General features: G+C 35.5%; 1 protein-coding gene across 4 annotated transcripts in view; it reads right to left on the bottom strand.

Annotated features, from left to right (window-relative positions):
• Nucleotides 1–21,920, bottom strand: part of BBS9 (Bardet-Biedl syndrome 9) — a 288,879-nt gene that overhangs the window by 108,509 nt on the left and 158,450 nt on the right. For all 4 annotated transcript variants that reach the window (XM_059848492.1, XM_059848478.1, XM_059848470.1 and 1 more), the window contains one exon: nucleotides 6,519–6,629. In XM_059848492.1, the coding sequence (XP_059704475.1) occupies nucleotides 6,519–6,629 (111 nt within the window). The remainder of the gene's footprint in view (nucleotides 1–6,518; nucleotides 6,630–21,920) is intronic.

The following is a 21,920-nucleotide window of genomic DNA, read 5'->3' as shown; positions in this document are numbered from 1 at the left end:
TTGTTATGCCTTGTATCACTCTTTTCTGCTCCCTAACTGCAGCAATAGCAATCTTTTCCTAATAATTTTAAGAGTGCCTTTGAATTCTTTCTCCATTAAATAACAAAACACTTTACACAAACAATTCTATTAGCCACCAAATTTGAAGGAAAAGGGTCAGGCTCTCTATACCATGACTTGTTCATTTCCTAGCTCTCTTCTGTGATGTCACAGCAAATTCTGAGACAACCCACAAAGAAGAGTGTAAGGCAGCCCTCAATTCTTTGTTACATTGCCAGTCATGAAACAAAGCAGAATTAATCAGAGACTTTTTTAACCTCTGAATGAAAACAGTTTGTAAAACAATATAACAACTGCTGGTATGGGGCAAACACAGAGACTGATCTCTTTACTCTGTTACTGCAGTTGGCAATATACATTATAATATAGTAGAATCTGCAAATAATACAACATATATAAGACTTGCTGTGTTCTCATGTGCCATATTACATTTCAGAGGAGATGTATATACAAGCTCCTGCTAAAAGAGAAACTGTACTTCATTTGGTATTGACTTAATGAAGGAATTTTCACATTAATCTCTTAAGCTGTAGTGCTCTTTAGAAAAACAGACTCTGTGGAAAAGAAAATCTCCATAAATCTCTTCAACTCTCTCCAGAAAAATAGGCTTTTTGTAGCCCAGTGATTTTCTTTGCACCTTTTCTCGTGGAAACAATTAGCTTAGCAATTTTAAAGTATTAGGTGGGCCCAGCTGCAGGCTCCTGGTATCTTTCCTATTGCATAGCAATGTCCACACAGAAAGAAACAAGGATCTAGTCTCATAATACCACAATACATCAGTGGGAAATACCTAAGTGAGCAACTAATGAGGTTAGGTCTGAAGGAGCTTTCACTTACCTGAGGCCATCACAAGTTTCTGCATTTTTGACAGATAGATTTGTTTCTAATTCAGGATTCTTTGTTAGCCAATGACCAAACATTGTGCTGCAACTCACTTGTCAAAATGCTTGAAACTATACTCAAACTGTCAGCACCACAATTACCCCTCCAGATGAGACCTGTTAATTGGGCCTTCGTGACTTTTAAAAAATAAGTCTGTTAAAAAACTCATGCCATGAGTGTAATAACCAAACTTCAGACAGAAGTTCAGGTTCAAGACTGTAGCCATGAAGAGCTGAAAAGCCTATATTGCAAACAGTACTGATTCATTCAGCTGATTTTTTAGAAAGTTCACTATGGGCATGAAACCCCTCTCCAGACAGTAATGACTTTTTTTTTTTTTAATTATCTTTAGCCTAACTTAAACATTTCCCTTTTATTTATCTCATGTACAATACAGTTAGTAGTACAATTGATTTCTGTCCTATTATACTGTCTAACCTGGAAAAGTGAATTGCTTTGTACATTGCAAATACTTTTGCTGTAATTGGCAAAAATGTCAGTATCCAAACGATTACTAGTGCAGCAAATTACAATAATTACAATAACAGTAGCAAGGCCATCTGCACCTTATTCATGCATGTTGAAAATTTAGGGCAGTTATTAGTCCAATACATAGACAATATATGTCTGAGAGAAAATAGAAATCTTTCACAGACCTATTTTAGAGTTTTTACAGCAAATTTAGGCACTCCTCAAAACAAATTCCAAGATATACCCTTCCTCATATGTGTGGGCAAGAAGTAATATTAAGAACAGTTCAGCACAAAAATAAAAAGACTCAGGGGAGAGTTGGCAGCAATTCATACCCAAAAGTTCCTTACTATAACTCTTTATAGAAAGTCAAGTGTTTAAGAGTACTCCTTTCTAAAATCAAATACATGAAACACTATCACAAAATTTCATCCTATATTACATCACTTTTTGATGAGCTACTTAGCAAATGTAGTTTGCAGTTTCACACAGTTGTGTATTAATAAGAAAAATTAGGCACATAGATAAATATAATGTGTCCCTAGACCATTAAAAGGAAAATTGTTTCAATTTGTTTATTAAAAACCTAGTGCAAGTAAACATCTTTGTGAGCTGGAACCATAGGATAGTTCTTAAAATTGTCTAGGCTATTAAAACAGCAATCTTTGATTAGAAGGGTGAAGTTGAAAGATACTCTTAATTGGCACATTCAAAATCGACATGAACATTACCATCCAATGCTGGAGGAAAAGTAACAAAATAAATAAAATACACTGAAGACATGCAGTTGTACAATGTCTGGGTGCAACTTTGGAGGGTGTTTTTAAAATCTGACTCAGAATATCTTGCCTTACTGTAGTTTATAGCTCAGCCTCACTGTTGTCTATGTATAGATGCCTATTTAATCAAAAATAATAAGCCAGATTCAAACTAAAGACAGTTAAAAATCTATCCCAATCATAAATATAAATGCTGACACAGGTTTTGGTCCTAGATGCTTTGAGTATTAAACTATGGAAGTTTATTTACTTTACTAAATATAATCACAGATGATGAGAACTTTGAAATTTAATCTTTAAGCCATCTAAATATTTGCATGCCAGCAACATACAAAGAATTTAACAAAAACAGTGGAAGCACAGTAGCAAATCCAAATGCTAAATATTTTGTCTTATAAATAGCTTCTCAGAAATATTTGTGTTTAAACAATAAATGTAAATACTGAGACATACTGCTGTCTCAGGAAGAGACAATTATTCTGAATTATCATGGCAAAGTCAGGCAAATATTTCCCTTAAATCTTTAAGATTTTGTTGTTGTTTAGATAGATCATTTACAGAATAGGTTTACAGGATCTTAGATGAAAAATTCTGCCAGGAAAATCAAGTCTTACAAGTTGTGAAAATTCCAATACCTGCATGTCACGACATTTGACAAATCTGACTTCCAGTGCTGTAAAATCCTGAACAAGTAAGGAAATTACAATGTATTCAGCGCAATGTTTTCGCACAAAAACAACAACAAACAAAAACCAACAATGACAACAACCAAAAAAATCAAGACTCATTTTTCAAGCCAAATATTCTTTCATTCATACTAACTTTTAACCTGCTTTTCCATCAATTTAGTGAAGTTAGTCATGATTTACCAGCATAAAATTCTTTACTCATTAAAAGACAACCAGACCCTTTCTGTGTAAAATAATCAGTAGGAATATTTGTTGGAAAAAATGGTCTTAGGAAGTTCTCTTTCATAGTAAGTAGCATGCAGCACAGGGCATACAAAGAGTTCAAAATACTTACTTTAAGGACTATATACTGATATATGTGTATGTTATTACATCCTAAAGCTCACCACCAGCACAGTTTAATTGCTGTTTTAAGGCAGTTTCTCATATTTCTTGGAGACTTCTCTAAAAAAGCCTACAACAACTTCTTTATACCTCTTTGTGACAAACCATATTTTCAATTAAATCCATCAGAAATATTCTAGTACAAGTGAGAGCTTGAGAAGCAGAGCTCTGCAAATCTCTTTTAATTGTTACCTTCTAGAATACATGAAAACTTCTCAATAAAATCAAATCCCTCAAGCAGATGCAACTCTGGTTAGGAATTCAAAACTCGTAAAGAAAACAGAAGACAGCAGGAAGAGTGCATCAAAAGAGAACGGAATTCTGCAGTACCTATGTGGAGTCTACAATCACTATGTTCATATTTTTGATTTTTGCAGTAGAGGTCAGCATTGGTATTATAGCTGTGAGCTCATGGAAAAAGTAAAGACATAACAAGTGAACTTCAAATTACATTCAAACTCTCCACTAGGCTTGTGCAGTCTATATGCAATATATGCTGCTCTGTCCTCCTTCTAACCAAAACAGCAAGAACAAAATTAGCAGGGATTTATCATGCTAACGTTATTCATCCCAATGCAATCCACACTGACTCCATGTCTTGAGGTGGTGAGAAATGGACAAATTCTTTTCTATTCACTGGGACAGAGAACTTTAAGGGAGTATTTTGTACCTACTTAAAGCAAAAGCCACCTAGAAGTATCTACTCCTACAACTGCAATAATACCATTAGCTTCCAAATATCATGAATGTGATCCCATTCTTTACTATGAAATCACAATATACTTGCATTAGAAAAAAATAAGTTAAAAAAAACCCAACCCAGTGAGAACTATTTCAGCAATTAAAAGAAAACATCATAAATCCAGTAATTCCCCTTCCAAGGAGACTCCATGATTGGGCTAAAACCACTCATTCTGTCCTTGCACAGACTTGTAGATGACTACTAGATGTCATTTTCTGCTCTCCTAAGTAACTATTCCGAGTAAAGCCAAAAGTCTCGCTCACATGCTTATCAGCTGCCTGGAAAGTCTCAGTATAATACTTTGCATGAGATAATTTGCAAGTCTGTGACAGGATGATGCCCTACAGCACAGTTTCTCACTGAACATTCTTCCAGATCTCAGTCCCTCATTTCCTTCACTTCTTTGCACAGCTCATGCAACACATTATCATATAATCACAGAACATCCAGAGTTGGAAGCGACCCACTAGGTCACTAGGGTCATCAAACAACCAACCTTCAACTTATCATGAGAATCTTGAACTCCATTAGGAAATGAAGGAAGATATATCAAGAAAAATTATTTTATTCTAACTTGTTCTTTTTTCCTCTCTCATTTACTGCACATAGTTAAATTAAATACAAACTTACATAAGACACAGAAAATATTCTTTGAGGGCTCTTTGTAATCACCATGGTCTTGCTGCAGTCTGTGGTGCCTGATCAAGAATTCAGTCCAAAAATATCATGTACAGAAAAACACTGAAAGGCTGTGATTTCATGCCTACTGTTACCTTCAGGTTTAAGTAGCTCCCTTGGCTCTTACACTCATAGCAATTAGAATTTCCAGACAGCTCGGTGGCAGATATTCTAGGTGTTCTCTATATTGCAGCACTAGCTGGCAGATGGCAGTCAATTCTTACCATGAATGAATTAAACTCACTCGGATAACACATGGCTGTAAACCTGAAGACTTTTAAAAAGCTTTCAAAGTTTTCGTTCTGCCTTTTATAGTTACAAAGCAACAACAGCCAGCTATGTGACGTAAGTCTCAATTTATATCATGGGCTAAGACCTGCACTAGGATATGCAGGTCCCCATGCTGTTGTTTCTGGAGCTCATGAATACATTTCTACACTTTTCCACTCATGCTAGCCATTTCAATAATAAGGTTATTTAAATATAGGAGAACACTAACTACTGAAGAACTAATATGTGCTTGATCAGAAGACTGGAGCATCAGACAAAGAGATATAACCTGCCATACGTTTGTGATTTAGTAGTCTAATTGCCTGAAGTTGGAATTTTATCAGGATTGTATCCCACATCACAGAGATGATATACATTTCCATTACCAGGAGGTTACTTAATATATCCAGATGGCAAAGGTTAAACTATATTTATGTCAACTTTGACAGGCTCTCTTCTTCTAATGACCTGAAGTCCATGAGGACCACAAGTAATTAGCACTCTAGAAAAGTCAGAGCTGTAGTCCTTCAGGGGATTTTTCAGGTTGTTTTTGTAAGCAGGTACTAATTTTTAAGTTACACTATGGCATTATTATACATTGCTGCATTAGATATCCTTCTTTCCTGCCCACTATTAGAAATTTCCTTATGTAAATTCTGCTACTGAAATTAACTATCTATTCCAACTACCTGCCTGTCTGTGCTACAGTTAGCTGGGAAAACAAGCAGCTGGATGCTTTTTAAACGCAGAATTAACTGGGTTTTGCAGTTATTTTTGACTGTTGTTGGTTGCAACCTCTAAGCTGCTTTTCTTAACTTCAACACTCATCCATAATGAAGACTTCTGATTTACAAGCAACATTCAAATACTCTTTATAATAAATATTATAGGATAAAATCAGTCAAGGAGAAGGGAAAAAAAGTGTGAAGGTACAACTTAGCAAGCAAAATTGCTATAGTCAAACCCTGAGAATTTACCAGACACTTTATTAAACTGCAGGGCAGTACTTTACAGAGCTGCTTTTAAAATATGTTAACACTATATCACAGTTCCCGGCAGCAAGAAGTCTTTCCAGAAAATATGTCATCACTGTATGCAGCATATTTTATAGGAGTATAATTTCATTTTATTATATCCAATAATATTTTTCTGAAATTCTAGGAAGTCTCCCCACAAAAGATAAGTAATGACCATATTTTAATCAGCTAGCACAAAGTATAACCACCATACCACAGGGAAAAAAAAACCTTTATTACACCAAAATGCCCACAGTTTCATTTTGTCTCTGTGGAAGAGATCATGAATAAAACCTGTGAGAATTTCATTCAAGTACTATGCAGCACAAAACCTTTGAACTGTGAAGTTATTTACAGCTGAGCCATTCTTGACAGAAGAAGCTGAATAAGTTCAGAATCCTACACATTGTACTACTGTAGCAAGAAAAGCAAGAAATTATACCAACAAAGGCTGAAATATATGCCATTTTTTTCATATGTCCACAAGCACTCTGAAAAGATGAGCTGTACACCTCTAAGTGAAATAAGATAATTTTCCTTTTCTTACCAGGCTTGGATTTCTGCTTTGTGGTCTGCCCAAGACTGGCGAACACCGCTGTGGAACCCGGTATAATGGTCCTTTCCTCTAGATCAGACTCTGGGATTGTAGCACAGCCACCTTGATGAAAATGGACAACACTTAATGTAGGGTTTATATAACAAAACAAATTTACTGTTGCATAACTGAGGAAAAGAGGTGATAAATTAGCTGACCGGAACATATAAAACTAAAATAGTCTTTACTTCCACTTCAAGAAACATTTGCTAAAGAAAACTATTACTATTGTTTAGAAGGCTGATTATGCTTTAATGAATTCTCTCTACTACTTATGTCATCTTGAAAAAAAGTTTGACTTAATTTAGACCACAAAATATGCAAAACTGGTTCCACATAAAACATAGAAAATAATGTGATTTTTATTAAAGATCAGATTACTGGGAGCTATTTTTGTAATAAAGTAATTAAGTGTGAATGAAATAACTTTACAAAATCAACAAACCTTATGAAGATTGTTAGCTTGCCACAGAGAATGACATGCTGATTTTTTTGGATGGGCTATTAAATACAGTATGTTTATTAAAGGAAACACAGGGATTCTCAGTGTCCAATAACACGCCTTACTCAAGCAATTATAGGATGCAAGGTATAACATCTTCTTTGTATGTTTCAACATTGTTTTATGAGCCATTCATTAGACAACACAATTACTTATAGCTTTTTCTTCAAATATGTTTAAATGCCTACATTTAAACCATGATGAGAGGTATAATCTAGTAGTAGTAATAGTAGTATCGGCTGGAGTGGCTTGCAGTGGAATAGGTTGAGGAACATTTATTTCAGAATAGCTGTGGTCAGGACACTGGAGGATGTGTCACTATTCCACAGCAAAAAATGACCACACAGTAAGTGCATTGCTAACAATACAGTACACAGCTGAGCTGCATCTTTTTCTCACAGCCCTCCTTGGAACACCACTAGCAAACAAATCCATATACTCATCCATTGGGCTCTGGAAGCACATGTTTTTAAGCAGCACATCAACTCCCAACAGTGCGCACAGACTACCTTCATGCAGGAGTTGCTCTATTTTGAAAAGACATGTTCTAATCCAAGCCCCATAAAAAGTGCATCAAATTTGCAGCAACACAGGCTATCCTCCCTTTACTAAAGTAAATGAGTAAAATTAAAAAAAAAAAGGCTGCATTTCTAAGTAGGAGAGTTGCGGTTTCCCTGGCAGTTTTGGAAGCACTGGCAAACCAATGCACCATGTCTTGCAGAAATGTACCGCCCTGATGAGCCAGGGTAAAGCACAGCAGCTCCAGCGAACCCTGTGAAAACACTAAATCCTACCAGATGAAGAACTAATACAGCATCTTTGGCTCCTAAGGAAGAGTAAAGACACAAGCTGCTTTATCCAAATATACCCTGAGAGAAAGTAGGAGTTGCATCACAGGATTTACATTTGATTTACAGCAAGAAAATTTTTTCAGTTAAGAAAGAAAGGTCAGGAATAAATGTGTCAGACTTGCAACCCATGACAGCTTCAAATATTTAGGATACCTGCTATGAAACTGGAAGAGAAAATTGGAAATTAAAAACAACATCTTCATGTTAAAATACTGTAAGAGTAGGGTCATGTCTGACATTGCATTAAATATACAAGTACCAACAGCCTTAAAGAAAATAAATATCTGTAAACCAGTAATTCTGTTGCCATTTGAAAATTGTGACTAAAACGTAAACTACAAGACTTGAGGAAATGGATATCAGTGGTTTACAAGTCAATTTCAGTTTTTCACATTCTTATTTTCAGATAAATTCTATACTCTTAAATACTAGGCTGTAAATACAGGATACAAAATTAAGGTTTCTTGACCCAAAGAACTATTAAGAATGGCATAATACATTTTAATATTATAACATTTTGTAACAGCATGAGTGAAAACTCACCAAGTCAATTAGTATCTATTGAACTTCTACATGGAAATTGAGAAATTTCCTAACATTTATTCTAAAACCCAAAATTCAGTAATTTATATAGCCTTGAGGACTGATGGCCTTTAGTGCCAAAATATTTCATTAGTTTTCAATCATGACGGTAACTGAATAAGAATTGGAAAAGGTCTATTTGCCCTTAGCTACAACACACTACTTGTTAAAAGGAGGTCATGATTTTGATTTTAATGTGAGAGACTAATTGAGATTCACTTATCATGATACCATCAGAAAGTATTACAATTAAAAGTAAAATTAACTTCTTCCATACAATTATATTACTGAGAACTGAAATGTTACCAGTGACATACTATTTTACATAAAAAAGAAAATTTAGACAGAACCCACAGAGCAGTACTATCAGCATCAATATTAAGAGTAATAATTACATGCTACTTCTGCAAGGATGCCAATAACTGCTTCCTGTGACTATTTTTTAAATACTGTTGTTTTGTAAAGGCATTCCTTGTTCTAAAAGCACTGTTCTCAATGGGGCAGGATTTCACTAGTATTGACAGTAATTAAATAAGTAACCAGAAAACAAAGCAATATAATATTAACTCTTATCTTTTTTCAGGCAGTGACAATTACAGGATCAAGGATTACAGGATCATTTCTACGTTGGTCTTCTAATACCAGTACTACCTTCTAAATAAAGGAGCTACTCAAATTTGCTAAACATGCCCCTTAATTTGCTCAGATACATAGGGCTGGGTCTCACAACTGGACCCTCATCTACACAGCCTGCCTCAACACAAGTGGTACCCACTTCTTCCAACAAAACTAACAGGAAATTCCATTTTCTTGCTCCAGTCAGCACAAATACACATCCTCAAGATAACAATGGATACCCTTGACAACATGCTATGATTTCTCACAGGAAGGAAGGTGTGGAGACCACACTATGACTACTGTCACACTGAAAGAGGGGAAACATTCAAAGCAAATTTCAAAATTTCACTAGACTGAAAAAGAAACTGGATAAGTCACAAGTACACACTACTCAATATAATATTTAAACCATGGTAGACCAGGATTTTGTGATTCAAAAACATTTTACAACTCAGACAGCTAAACAGAAAAAAATAAGAAAAAAAAAAAAAGAGGAAAAAAAGACCTTTTCTGCTAGGATTACAAGCTTTTCATTTCATACTTCAAAAGTTCTACTCATGGTCTATATTTTGACTTCTCTGATCAGAACTTCTTTAAGTTAAAAGAACTCTGATTTTTTTTAAATATCTCTAAATACATTTCGATAAGTATTCACTGAATATCTGTTTTAGCAAGTATTTTCTGTTTTTATGCACATTGAATCCTAAAAGAAATCACAGCAACAAAATAATTCACATTCATTCACAATTAACTGAATGGTACAGATCTGAAAAATGAAATATTTAAGGAAAAAAGGGGAAAAGAGGAGGAATGGTAGAGCATAAATCTACACACTGGAAATTATCCAAGCTGAGAAGTCCTCCAGATGTCAGTCTGTAAACAGAGCTTCATAAAATTAATTTTCCCATTAATTGTTGGCAGGAATAACATCTAGAACATGTTATAACATCTGACCCACTCTTTTCCCCCTTTTCCATGTAGCTAAATACTTGTCTGGCATCACAGATCTCTTATCAGTTGCGATAAATCCAAGCAAGCAAGCTTTTGTCAACAAAACTGCTTGATAGGGTACAACACGCATAAAATTACACTCAAGCTAATTGTGAACTTTGTTCACCAAAGGAAATGAGACTTCTCTTGCTTACTTTCACTACATCTGTTTTTGTAACACTTTTGGTTCTTAAGCTGGAAAAAGATACCTACACCCAAAGGAAATATAAACATATAACACATATTGAACAAAAATTAAGTCTTGACAGTTTTCCTACAGATTCCTATCACCATGTTTTTATGCATTTTAATATGGCTTTAAAAGTTGAAAAACAGGGGGAAAAAAAGGTATACATCAGAAAAAAAAATGAAAAGGCACTTTGAGGCAAAGATTATTTGAGTTTCCTTTTTCTCTTCCACTCAATCAAAACCTAAACTAAGCATAAGTTTCCATTTTCCTCTGAAATTAATTCTTACAAGATTCCACAGAAAGAAGAAAAAACAGCTTCCTGAGCAGTCTTTGGCAGCAAGACAGTCAAAATGTGAGCAGTAAGCTCTGTAAGTAGCAGGTTTTGCATCCATATGTATACCATTATAAAATTGAGACAATCTAAACAGTAAAATTACTTCATAGAGATTTCAAAAAGCTATACCCAAAACCATGCTCACTTGAGTTTTCTGTTCTGTGGACAATTTTAGGAAAGTATACACCAAAAATGCTTTAAAGGTTATTCTCTCTTAAAGAGTTTATCAATTAATTGTACTGATATTGCTAGCTACATTTAATCAAGTTCTCAAAATTTTATTAGGATCTTCCCATCAGAAAGTAGCCTGTCTGTTGAAACAAACACTGCATGCAGGTGGTGAAGATAAGTAATGCTATTACTGCTTTTTAAGTGGAAGATGAAGCAACACAGTCTATAGAAGAAAACAATACATATTTGAGCGTATTATGAGAACCATGGAGCATTTATTCACATACCAACCCTGGCTTAGAGGCTATCATTTGAAAAGACACATTCCAGGAATGCAAACACATTTCCATTACAGAGTTTGAGGAGAAAGAGGGAGAAGAATTATTACAAAGGGGAAAAAATAAGGGAGAGAAACGGGGAGGGAGAAAAAGGGAGTTGGGGGACTAAGACAGAAAGGAAGGCAGGGAGGAAGGGGGAGGGAAAGCAGAGAAAAAGGTGCATTTGTTTGTTTCTTCCTCCTAAATGGGTGCCTGGTAACAAACAGTGGTACCATTCCCAATAGCAAACAGTCCAGGTTTAGTTTGGATATTCACTTGCAGAATGTAGAGTCACTAAATAATCAGTTATAGATTTTAGAACTTATCACTTAAGTCTAACAATGACTACAACCCCGCAGTCACACAATTCCATTGTTTTCTGTGTGCTTTGACACAACCAAATTCAACAAAATGATAGAAAATATTTCTGTACTACATTCCAGTAGAACAACAATTTAGGGTGAAAAAAAATATACCAACAGAATATGTAGTCCAAGATTATAGAAAATCACCAAAACATATTTTCAATGGAAGCACACGGACATACTAAACTGTTGTTCTGATTTATTCATGTTTTACTGAAATGCTTCTTAACAAAACCTCCAGTTCTTAAATTCCATAACTTTTTCCTATAATGAGTTTGTCACTATTTGCACAGCGAGCTATACAAAAATAACTCACACCAATTGTGTGGCTTCTGTTTGAGCTTGTAGCCCATTCAAATATTTTGAACATGCCTGAGTTCATAAAACCTTGACTTACAAAGTTCAGGGTACTTTGGCAGCAGAAGCTCTTTATGGGAGCAACTGTGGTGTTTTAACTGTCAAATAGTCTTGGCCATTCTTCCAGGATGAGGTTCAGTGCATGTGGTATGCAAGTCATAGGAATGGCATTGGGAAACACATTGCTAAGAGCAGATCCAACAGCTGTTTTCATTAAAGACACATTATTGGACATACGGCCAAAAACACAAGATCAACATTCAGTAGTACCCTTACTAACTCAGGATTGAGAATTCAGGAACAGTGAACTGAAGAAATGCCACCCAACATCTACCAAAGTCACTTGTTACACACTGAGAACAAAGGACAAACTATGACAGTTGTGCTTCAGCCACAAAAATGCATTGTTCCATCCACCCACCTATTCACCTGATGAACACAGACTGGCTGAAAAACATGCTCTGTGTTCTGATATGTCTTGGGAGAGGCAACTTACTGAATTTTGTAGTGCTTGGAGGATTTCCATCTGCTTTTACATAACAGAAAAGAAAAATCAGCTTACAAAGGAATTTTTCAAGGGGATTATCAACTCTTGACAAACAACACAACCATAAAGATCACTATTTTTTCAGAGCACACTGCCTCACAAAACACCTGGTGGTTTTTGTTGACTGGGTCTCACATCCTCTTCCCCATATTCAGTGTATCACTAAGTATAGCTTTTGTTTATCATAACTGTCTTACGTTACAAGATGTGACTGGGGTGTGTATTCTATTGCCATCTGTTAGAGGTGGGGCAGTTATCTTCTTTTAATTGGGCAGTTTTCTTTATCTCTTCCACAACCAATCCTCCCTCCGGGGAGATATCTTCTATTAATGGAGTGTCACTACATGACTGATAAAATTACATCATCCCATTGTGAGATGTTCCACCCAGGGTGAAGACCCAAGCATTCCTACCTGGATATAGTCTGAGATATGGGACATCACCTCAGCCTTTTCCCACTGGATTCTCAGTTGAGCAGCTGTCTTCTCCACTGGATTCCCAGAGGAAGACCAGGCCCATCTACATCACCACTGAACCTTCAGAGGAAAATTACACCCTTCTACAGGACCTCTGCTTCAACAGAACCACACCTGTCACTCCAGGGGGACTGAAGCCACCATTTAATTGGACTGCTACCAACACCCTGACCAACAGGGAGTCAGGTTGTATTCTGACCCTCCCAGTGGTTGGTTGTTTGGTTGGTTGGGTTTTTTTGTACTATTACACTTGTATTTTAATTTTCCTAGTAAAGAACTGTTATTCCTATTCCCATATCTTTGCCTGAGAGCCCCTTAATTTCAAATTTGTAATCATTCAGAGGGAGGGGGTTTACATTTTCTATTTCAAGAGGGGCTCCTGCTTTCCCTAGCAGACACCTGTCTTTTCAAGCCAAGACAATAACTAAACATGGTTTTCTTTCAGAATGCTTAAATACAGCAGTAGCAGAAGTTACAGAATATACTGTCATCAATCTATTCTCAGGACAATATTCTCCATTCAGTGACAAACTAATTTCATGCTACCATTTTGGGGAGCAAGAAGAATATGAAAGGCTTGTGTTGCTTTATACAGATAAACTCATTTTGGACACATAAATATACATATATATGTATTTGGATATATGCACATATGAAATACATAAAGAACTTTATACAAAATATTTTTAGTAAGACTTCTTTTAATCTGTGGAGTCTGCATTGCATTGCTTTGGTAATACACAGTTGTAAGGAGGCTGCTAGACCTTTAGACTTTTTTATTAACTTACATCAAAAACTTAAATAAGTAATGGTCCCTTTGAGAAACACTTTCCTTATTATTTTTGCTTAAAGCATATTTAAAAGAATTTCCAATGCCACTTCTGGTTTTTATCTGCCGATACAATAAAGAGCACCTCAAAGGCAGTGTTTGAAGCAGCTGGGATCTCTGGAGCATGCTTGACAAAAAAACATTCACAACATTATGAAGTAGCTAACCTTTCTTCAGCATACAGTGAAACAGACTAAAACTGACTTTTATAGCTTGATAACAAACCCTCCTGGCATCCATCATTCTGAAAACTCAGAGAAATATTTTGCTCCTATTCCCATTTAAAACACTTTTATTTCCTGGAGTGCATATATGAAACTTTCTTTCAGTTGAAGACTCAATAATGAAGACACATATTCAGACACCATATACTTGTATGTATGCGCCTACACACACAGATTTTGGCCTTACTGGTGAAGAAAGAGCAAGTCCTCATTCTCTGCACTCAGAAGTTGAAGGGACTTTGAATGTCTGTGGCCTGGTTTGCAGTGTTGTAACCCACAAGTTACAGAAGTGTTCCATCACACAACCATAGTGCAAAGTCTGCCCAAGTGATCAGTCTTTGACTGATTCAGGGGAACAAAAAACTATTTATCTGCAGGGAGTTTACAGTATATTGGCCTAAACAAAACAACAACAGGAGGAAGCTAAGTTGTGAACAAGAAATATAAGACAATGCAATTTGCTGCATGAGGCCTTGTAATGCTGGGGATTTTGGATGTTTGAGACAGCCTTGATAAAACAGTAGTAAGGCAGAAACAGTTGATGTGGGATCTATGCCTAATCCAGAGGAGAAACTGAGTGAAATCAAATAAAAAGCATATGTATGCTAATGCATGATTCAGGGCTAAAGAATACAGGAACAAAACATACTGACATCAGATGTAATATCAGATATCCTGTGGATAACAGAAAACAGTGGACTAGCACTGGGATTGAAATGTAGGTACTGAAGAATGCATGTTGCTCAGAAAAAAAAAATTAAATTGGTAGAAACTTAAATACCTAGCACTACTGATGGACTACTGAAAGAGAAGTACACAGAATGGACCACTTTTGAAAACTACTATAAAGTAGTTTAGTACAAAAAATGTCAAATTTTAGCAACACACAAATATCTTATTTCAATAGTGATTGCAGTTGCTTTAATATTTTGAGAGTGAGAAATGATGGTATTATGGAAATGAAAAAAGATACAAACCCCCCAGAAATAGTCACAGGCTGACAGAAGGAAAAGGTCCCAGAGTGATGATGAGTAAAATTTGAAATCCACCTGAAAACATTTCATGTAAGGAACAAGGAGTAACACTACTGAACAAATAAACCTGGAAAACTTCAACTGAAGATTACTAAGATCATATAGGAATCATATACCTTATTGACACTTGAACAGATGTCTTGCTGAGCGAAGACCACTAAAAATGGAACAGACTGATCTCTATCAAAAATGCAATTAGGCCAGACCTTTAGTGTCTGGCAAAATAGAAGACACTCTTAGAACAAGAAGGAATTGTTCACAAATTAATTTTTATTTTTTCATCCCTGAACAGAAACCATGAAGGTAAGTTATTCTGCTTACGAATAAGATTAAATTACCTTATTCTAACACAGAGATGGAGTTTCTGAACAAGGGGTTTCTTTTCTTCGTTCCCTTCCAACCCCTCCAATAAGAAAACATAGGGAACAGAGGTCAAAACAGATACAGATTTATCTATTAGCATTCTGAAATTATCCAATTATCTCTTATTTAATTGTGAATAGTTATCCAATTCCTAGAACATAAACAAATTACTATTCTCTGTTTATCTATTCATTTATCTATCTAGTGATGAAATAAACATGGATAAAAGCATCCTCTTTTAAGGTTATTGAAACAAACATCTTCATTGTGGATTTATAAGACAAACTGCATATAGATGCTTTGGGCACTAAAAGTTTAGGAAATCAAAACATTCATAAGGAAAAAAAAGAATTCTCTTTTTTAATAACACTGAAGTTCCCTTCCACAATTGAATAGCAACTTTTGCTGAACATTCTTGCTTCTCTATAAACTGTATCAAAGATTGTAAACTGTATCAAAGCATTGTTTTAATGTATTGGAAATGTCTACTTTCTCAGTTGTACCTAAATATTAGATTTTTCCATCGTATGTAGAACATTTAAATAATGTTGTATTTGTTTAATCATTAAAAATGTTGTTTTAACATAATTGTCAGCTATTACTTTTATTCATTGCACTGAGAGTTAAGAATCAATCCAATTATACTAACCTATCTTTGCTCCAACACTGCAAAAAGAAACATACACTACTTATATTTACTTTACTTTCACTAGCATTTAATACTTCATTCACTATATACTCCACTTAGCAAATAAATCCAAGTGTTATCTTGTGTTAGCTCAACCTTCTACAGCATTAAAGTCTCCGGGATTAACTTTAGGAGAAATCAAAAAAAGGCAACTTTGGCTCCACTACAGATTCTAATACCATTCAATTAATTTAGTTTATTTGGAGGAAATGAGCAAAAAACTCATAATAGTTTAAAATTACATCTTATTTAAACATAATAGTTTAAAATTACATCTTATCTTATAGACCAAACTTTTTCCTTTGTTTACACATGTTCCTATTCAGAAAATTTTACTCTGCAAACTGCATAGAATTTTATTCCTTCACTAGTATCACATCGATACCTGTGCAAATCATGTAATTTTATTAAAGTCACTACCATTCAAATGTTATGAAAATTATACAACTGGGGGATAAACAATTTTGCATATATAAACATTTTATGTCACATCTCCTGCAAGCATTTTAAGAAGTAGCCAGGAGATTCATGTGCTTCACATGATAAACTTTAAATAAAATCAACTTTACAAAACTGCAAAGTATCTTTTGATCAAACACAAGGTATCTGAAGATCTGAAAAAACATGCTTCCAAAAACTCTAATAAATGGGGAGAATCCTGGCCCTGAACTTTTGAGAGAGGGGGAAGAGATTCAGTTTTATTAATGTCATAAAATGAACTATATCTACTAGAAATAATGAGTAGTTAGGGAGAACTCTTCAAATTCAGCTGCTTTTTTTTGTAAAAAGCAAGGTCTGCTTTTACAATAAAAATGCTATGTCTGAAACAAAGTGGCTTTTTATATGGGAAAGCACAGGATTAACTGTTCTGTTTCATTTTATTTAAAAGCTGACATTACTGCTACTGTCTAAGGTAATAAATAAAGTAAGTGACTGAGCAAGTGATGCTCTCAGTCTGCTACTTTTATGCCTTATGTTTATTTAAATCTCTAGGTTTTAAGGATCATCTTGTAGCTTGACCAGGAAAAGGGCCTACTCATTTTTAAAACACACTATATTTCTAAATGGGATTGGATACCCTGAAATCTGCTTAAGTAAAAAGTGAAAATTGTAGGCAAAGGGGAGCCCCTACTTCCCCTCCCCTCTAAATCACATTTTTCTTTGTTTGTACAACATCAGTACACACTAGAGAAATTCCATTTCAACTTAAATATACATTTTGTAATGCTCATTTTAAATAAAAAATAATTTAGAAATGTCTACGTCATCTTTGAGGAAAATATATAAAGCAAGATAAAGACTAAATTATGAAATATTCCAAATACAACTAAATGTATTGGACAAATAACACAAAACTGGAGAGATCTTATTGCTTGCTTTGCCCAATCACACTAATCAAGGAAAAAAAGAGAGGAAACAAGTTTAGAGGTCCTGCCAGGAGCCTGCTTCAGGCCAGGCTCTCCATGGGGTCCCAATCGCCCTTGGGAACATCCACCTCCTTGGGCTGCAGGTGGATAATCTGTTCCACCATGTACTTTCATGGCTGCAGGGGGACAGCCTGCCTCACCATGGTGTTCACCACTCTGCTCCTGTGCCTGGAGTACCTACACCACCTCCTTCTCCACTGACCTCGGCATCTGCAGAGCTTTTTTTTTTCACACATGCTGACTCCTTTCTCCAGCTGCAGTTTAACAGACTTTTTCCTCCCTTCTTAAATACACAATCCCAGAGGTGCTGCCACCACCCCTGATGGGCCGGGTTTTGGCCAGTGATGGGTCTGCCCTGGAGCCAGCTGGCATTGGCTCTGTTGGACAAGGGGAAGCTTCTGGCACCTCTCAGAAAAGTCACCCCTGTAGCCCCCTGCCACCAAAACCCAACCAAGCACTACTGAATATACCCTCTTACAGAACTAGACCAAAAGAACATACTAGTATCCCTTTTTCCAGGCTATCATCACTACTTGGTCTGGAAAGTAAAATATTATTTGAAATCGGTTTTTATTGTTTAAATCCATTCTCAGAGCTAGGATTTTGCAAATGTTGATACGCTTTAAATTATTTGGTGGACTTTATGAAGCTACTGATTAAACTAACACCATGCCTGCTGTTTCTCCTATACTTCAGCAATGTAATTTTTCCTTTACTGGTTCTTTTTACAGTCCATCATTTCTTTCTTTAAACCATCTGACTGTCGTTAAACGGCACTGACTTACTAGCTATACTTTCTTTACTTGTATGTTACTTGAAAGAAAGTAACTAGGCCAAATACCCGTCTCTGACTGGAAAACCAAAGACCATCTGAAAACATGGCATCCAAAGATCATCACTGTAGCTTGTTGACTTCACACCCGTGATATGTGGTATCAGCTTCTCTTCACAGGTCATTAACAGCATAAGCAATCTCTTAGTGCCCACAATTGTGGGATATCCAAAGTTATTCTAAATATTTTAGAGTCAAATTTACTGCAAACACTATAATAAAACATTTCTTCTTCATGTCATTAGACAGAAGAAGTATTCAAAATGAAAAGAGAGATACATTATTTTGACTGATGGGTTGGGGGTCTTTTGGACTTGATATCAACTTTTACTCCAACAGCACCAAAATTCCTGCAGACCTTGGTAAGATCTGAACTCCTTCATTAAAAGCAGCAACTTGATGTGGGACAATTTCTATAAATAAACAACACCCATCAAAAACCACACAAACCACCACAAACAAACAAACAAAAAATACCACTATGTAAACATCATGCTTCTTAATTTCCTTCCATTGAAAGTCTGTGTTCATATAAAGAATTTCTTGTACAGCCAAGCTTCATGTGGCATTGTGATTCTCTTCAAGTAATCTTCTCTCAAGATTACTGAAGCATGCTAGGTTGTCTCAGCTCCTCTCCATAAAATAAGCTTAATGACCTCAAACACAGAATAAATAAAGGCCAAGGATACACTTCATTGGTAAAAAAGTGTTCTCTACCACTTTGCTTTTATTTGGTCATGACTACAACACCAAGTGAAGCAGAGAAATGGCAGGCTGTCTTTAGAGTGTAAGACTTCACATTGAAGATTCAGTGTCCCCTCTGAACATGGTTAAAGCACTTCTTGACTCTGTTCTTTTCTGAAACCTCAAGTTTTGAACATGATTTTATATCCAACAAACAGTTCCCTACAGGCCAACGTACTTTCTTCCTTGTTCAAAATTTATGAAATCTGACCAGCATCTAGAATGCAACACATCCCTCAATATTCTGAGTATATGACAATAAATTAGAGGATTTCAAAACCTTGAGAAAGATTATCCTAATTAATTTTAATAGATGAACTCAGGATAAACTTCAAGTAAAAGATTATATTATTGTTATTAAGCACTACATGATTCACATTAAAACACTAGCTATACTTTGTTCATAAACAGAAAAAAAAATTGTTAGAAATGTTAAAAAAGAAACTCCATTGGCTAAATATAGACTTTCCCCTTTCCAAATGACCCAGAACTAAAAGAGAAATTGGAAAAGACATTGTCTAGATAATGATTTACCTAAATAGAGTTACTGAAATCCAGCTCCAGTTTCCGTTATATAGCCAAACAGCCTGCAGGTATAATATCTTCAGCTGGCACCAGGCTTAATGCTTTTTTATTGATCTACCATGGCTTAAGTGCACACATAGGATAAGGATTGTTAAACAATTATTGTTATCTATCACTGATTATGGAAATATAATACATCTTGCAGCAGCATCTGCACTTTCTCTAACATGAAATGCTACTTAAAGCAAACTGTTCATTTTATCCTGTGAACTCTCTAACACTTGTGGGGGGGTTTTGTGTACCAGCTAAATGGCTGAATTTGTTAAGCACCAATTGCACAAAAAGCCCTCTCTGTCATAGCCCATAGCATAAGTGATAAAGTATCATTAAATTCTTTGCATTTGATTTGCAACAAATGTAACATATAATTATAACTGAAGGTAATAAATACTTTCAGGTTCTATTTCTTTTCTTCCTCAACTGATGCTTACCTTCTTCTCCTTTGAAGATTTCAACAAATTTGTGGGATTTGTTCAAGTCAGTCTTTGGGACAGCTATTAATACAGCATGCTGAGTGTTTCCTATTTGGTGCTCAGTAGGAATTAACAGAAATAAGTAAATGCAATTTTCATATTTTCTTTATACTTTTCTCTCTGTACTTGTCACAGAGACAAGAGTATAGCACTGCCATCAGAGCATCAAAGTTACAAGGAAAAATGAGGCTTCTGCAGTCCTCTATTTTTTCCCTCCCAGAACAGAATTCAGTAGTTGCGTTTTCCTTTCTACTAACATCAAATTTGCAAAAAGCTAAAAAAAAAAAAAAAACAAAAACTAAAAACCCACCAAAAAAATAAATCTTCTGTACCTTCCTTTTGTCCAAACACTGAAAAAAGACCCACCTGATGTGAATTCAGACTCTGAAGGTACTTTTAAAAGAAGTCCACTTCAGGGTTCACTCTCATGCATTCTGCTAAGTCAGACTACCAAACATTACATGAATGTTAGAAATGTTAGAACAGTAACAGAACTGTCAAGTAAACAGGAGAAATCCTGACTAAATTAAATCAATGGCAAAACTCCCAGTGGCTTCAATGAGGCCAGTATTTCATCCTTATCTTGTTGATCAAAGCAATTATTTCACTGTTCAGAAGGACCAGACTGCTGCAACTGCCAAGAATTTCTTAAAGCAGCCTACCATGGTGAGTCTTAATGGTATATACCACTATAACTACTCCTTTTTCATTCTACTAAGGTAAATTCTTCAACTGGCAAAAATATAACATGATAAACAGCATCGACAACAAGACATTTCCTTCTTACTAGCAAATGTGCCAGGCATAATAAAGCTCCCTTTAGCATAACCTTACCACAGGTCTGCAAATGAATGATTATCACTCCCTTAACACCTACTACCAAACACTGATGGTCATGCCTGCCAAAGTGGTATACCTGCATTAAATAAGAATGATTTGACCCAACAAATGAAGTGCTTTCTTGGTTTGGCAATGTGTTACAAAAAGAGCTTCGTATTTTACAGTGAATCACAAAGTACACACTGGAAGGAATATCTTCTACATACGGACCCAAACTCACAGTAGATTAACTGTGAGTAGTATAACTGAACACTTCTTCTATTTCTTCACATGGTTTACAATATACACTGTAACTACACTAACCAAAATGATGTCATGTAGATATAATTCAATAGCCAGAGAGAATCAACTTATCCACATGAGAATTAATTTCACACTAAGCTAGAAGAAAACTGGTTTTAATGTGCTGCAAAAATGACCAAAACCAAGGCTCTTTTTGACATAGACACCAGTATTTTTTATTTTAAAATACTTGAGAAAGCTGTTACAAAATTGTACAACAAGCATTTTTCCCTTGATAACTAATTCAATGAAGTATCCAAGCACCACTGCTTCATTTTTTCTCCTCAGATTGGGATAAAATTGCAAAGTATTAATTCTGCCAATACAGTTCCTTTGTAGGAAAACATGGCAGATGTTTACTGCCAAAGGCATCATAAGAACTTGTCTTACTTTCAGAAGGACTTTTAATCACAGGAGCTTAAGAAAATCCTGTCTGTAACACATTATATGACCCTTTCTAGATCTTCACATCTTTAACTACTTCATCATATCTGGCTGGAGTCTATTTTACATTATTCCAAAGAATCTCCTACATCTCAGCTCAACAACTTTCTGGTAAAACGTAACCAGACCCAGGATATCTAACATAATTTATTGCGCTAACTGAAATCTCCTACGTAACTCCTGCCGCATTGTTCCATGCTTTATTAATGACCTGATTCAAATGAGAATGTCAGAATGTTCATAGCTTCATTTAAGCATCTCTGAACAGCAACCTAATACCCCTAACTAC

The sequence above is a fragment of the Haemorhous mexicanus genome, chromosome 1 (assembly GCF_027477595.1).
Source record: "Haemorhous mexicanus isolate bHaeMex1 chromosome 1, bHaeMex1.pri, whole genome shotgun sequence".
Classification (NCBI taxonomy): Eukaryota; Metazoa; Chordata; class Aves; order Passeriformes; family Fringillidae; genus Haemorhous; species Haemorhous mexicanus.
The sequence above is the reverse complement of the archived record's forward strand: the minus strand, read 5'-3'. Positions and strand labels throughout refer to the sequence as shown.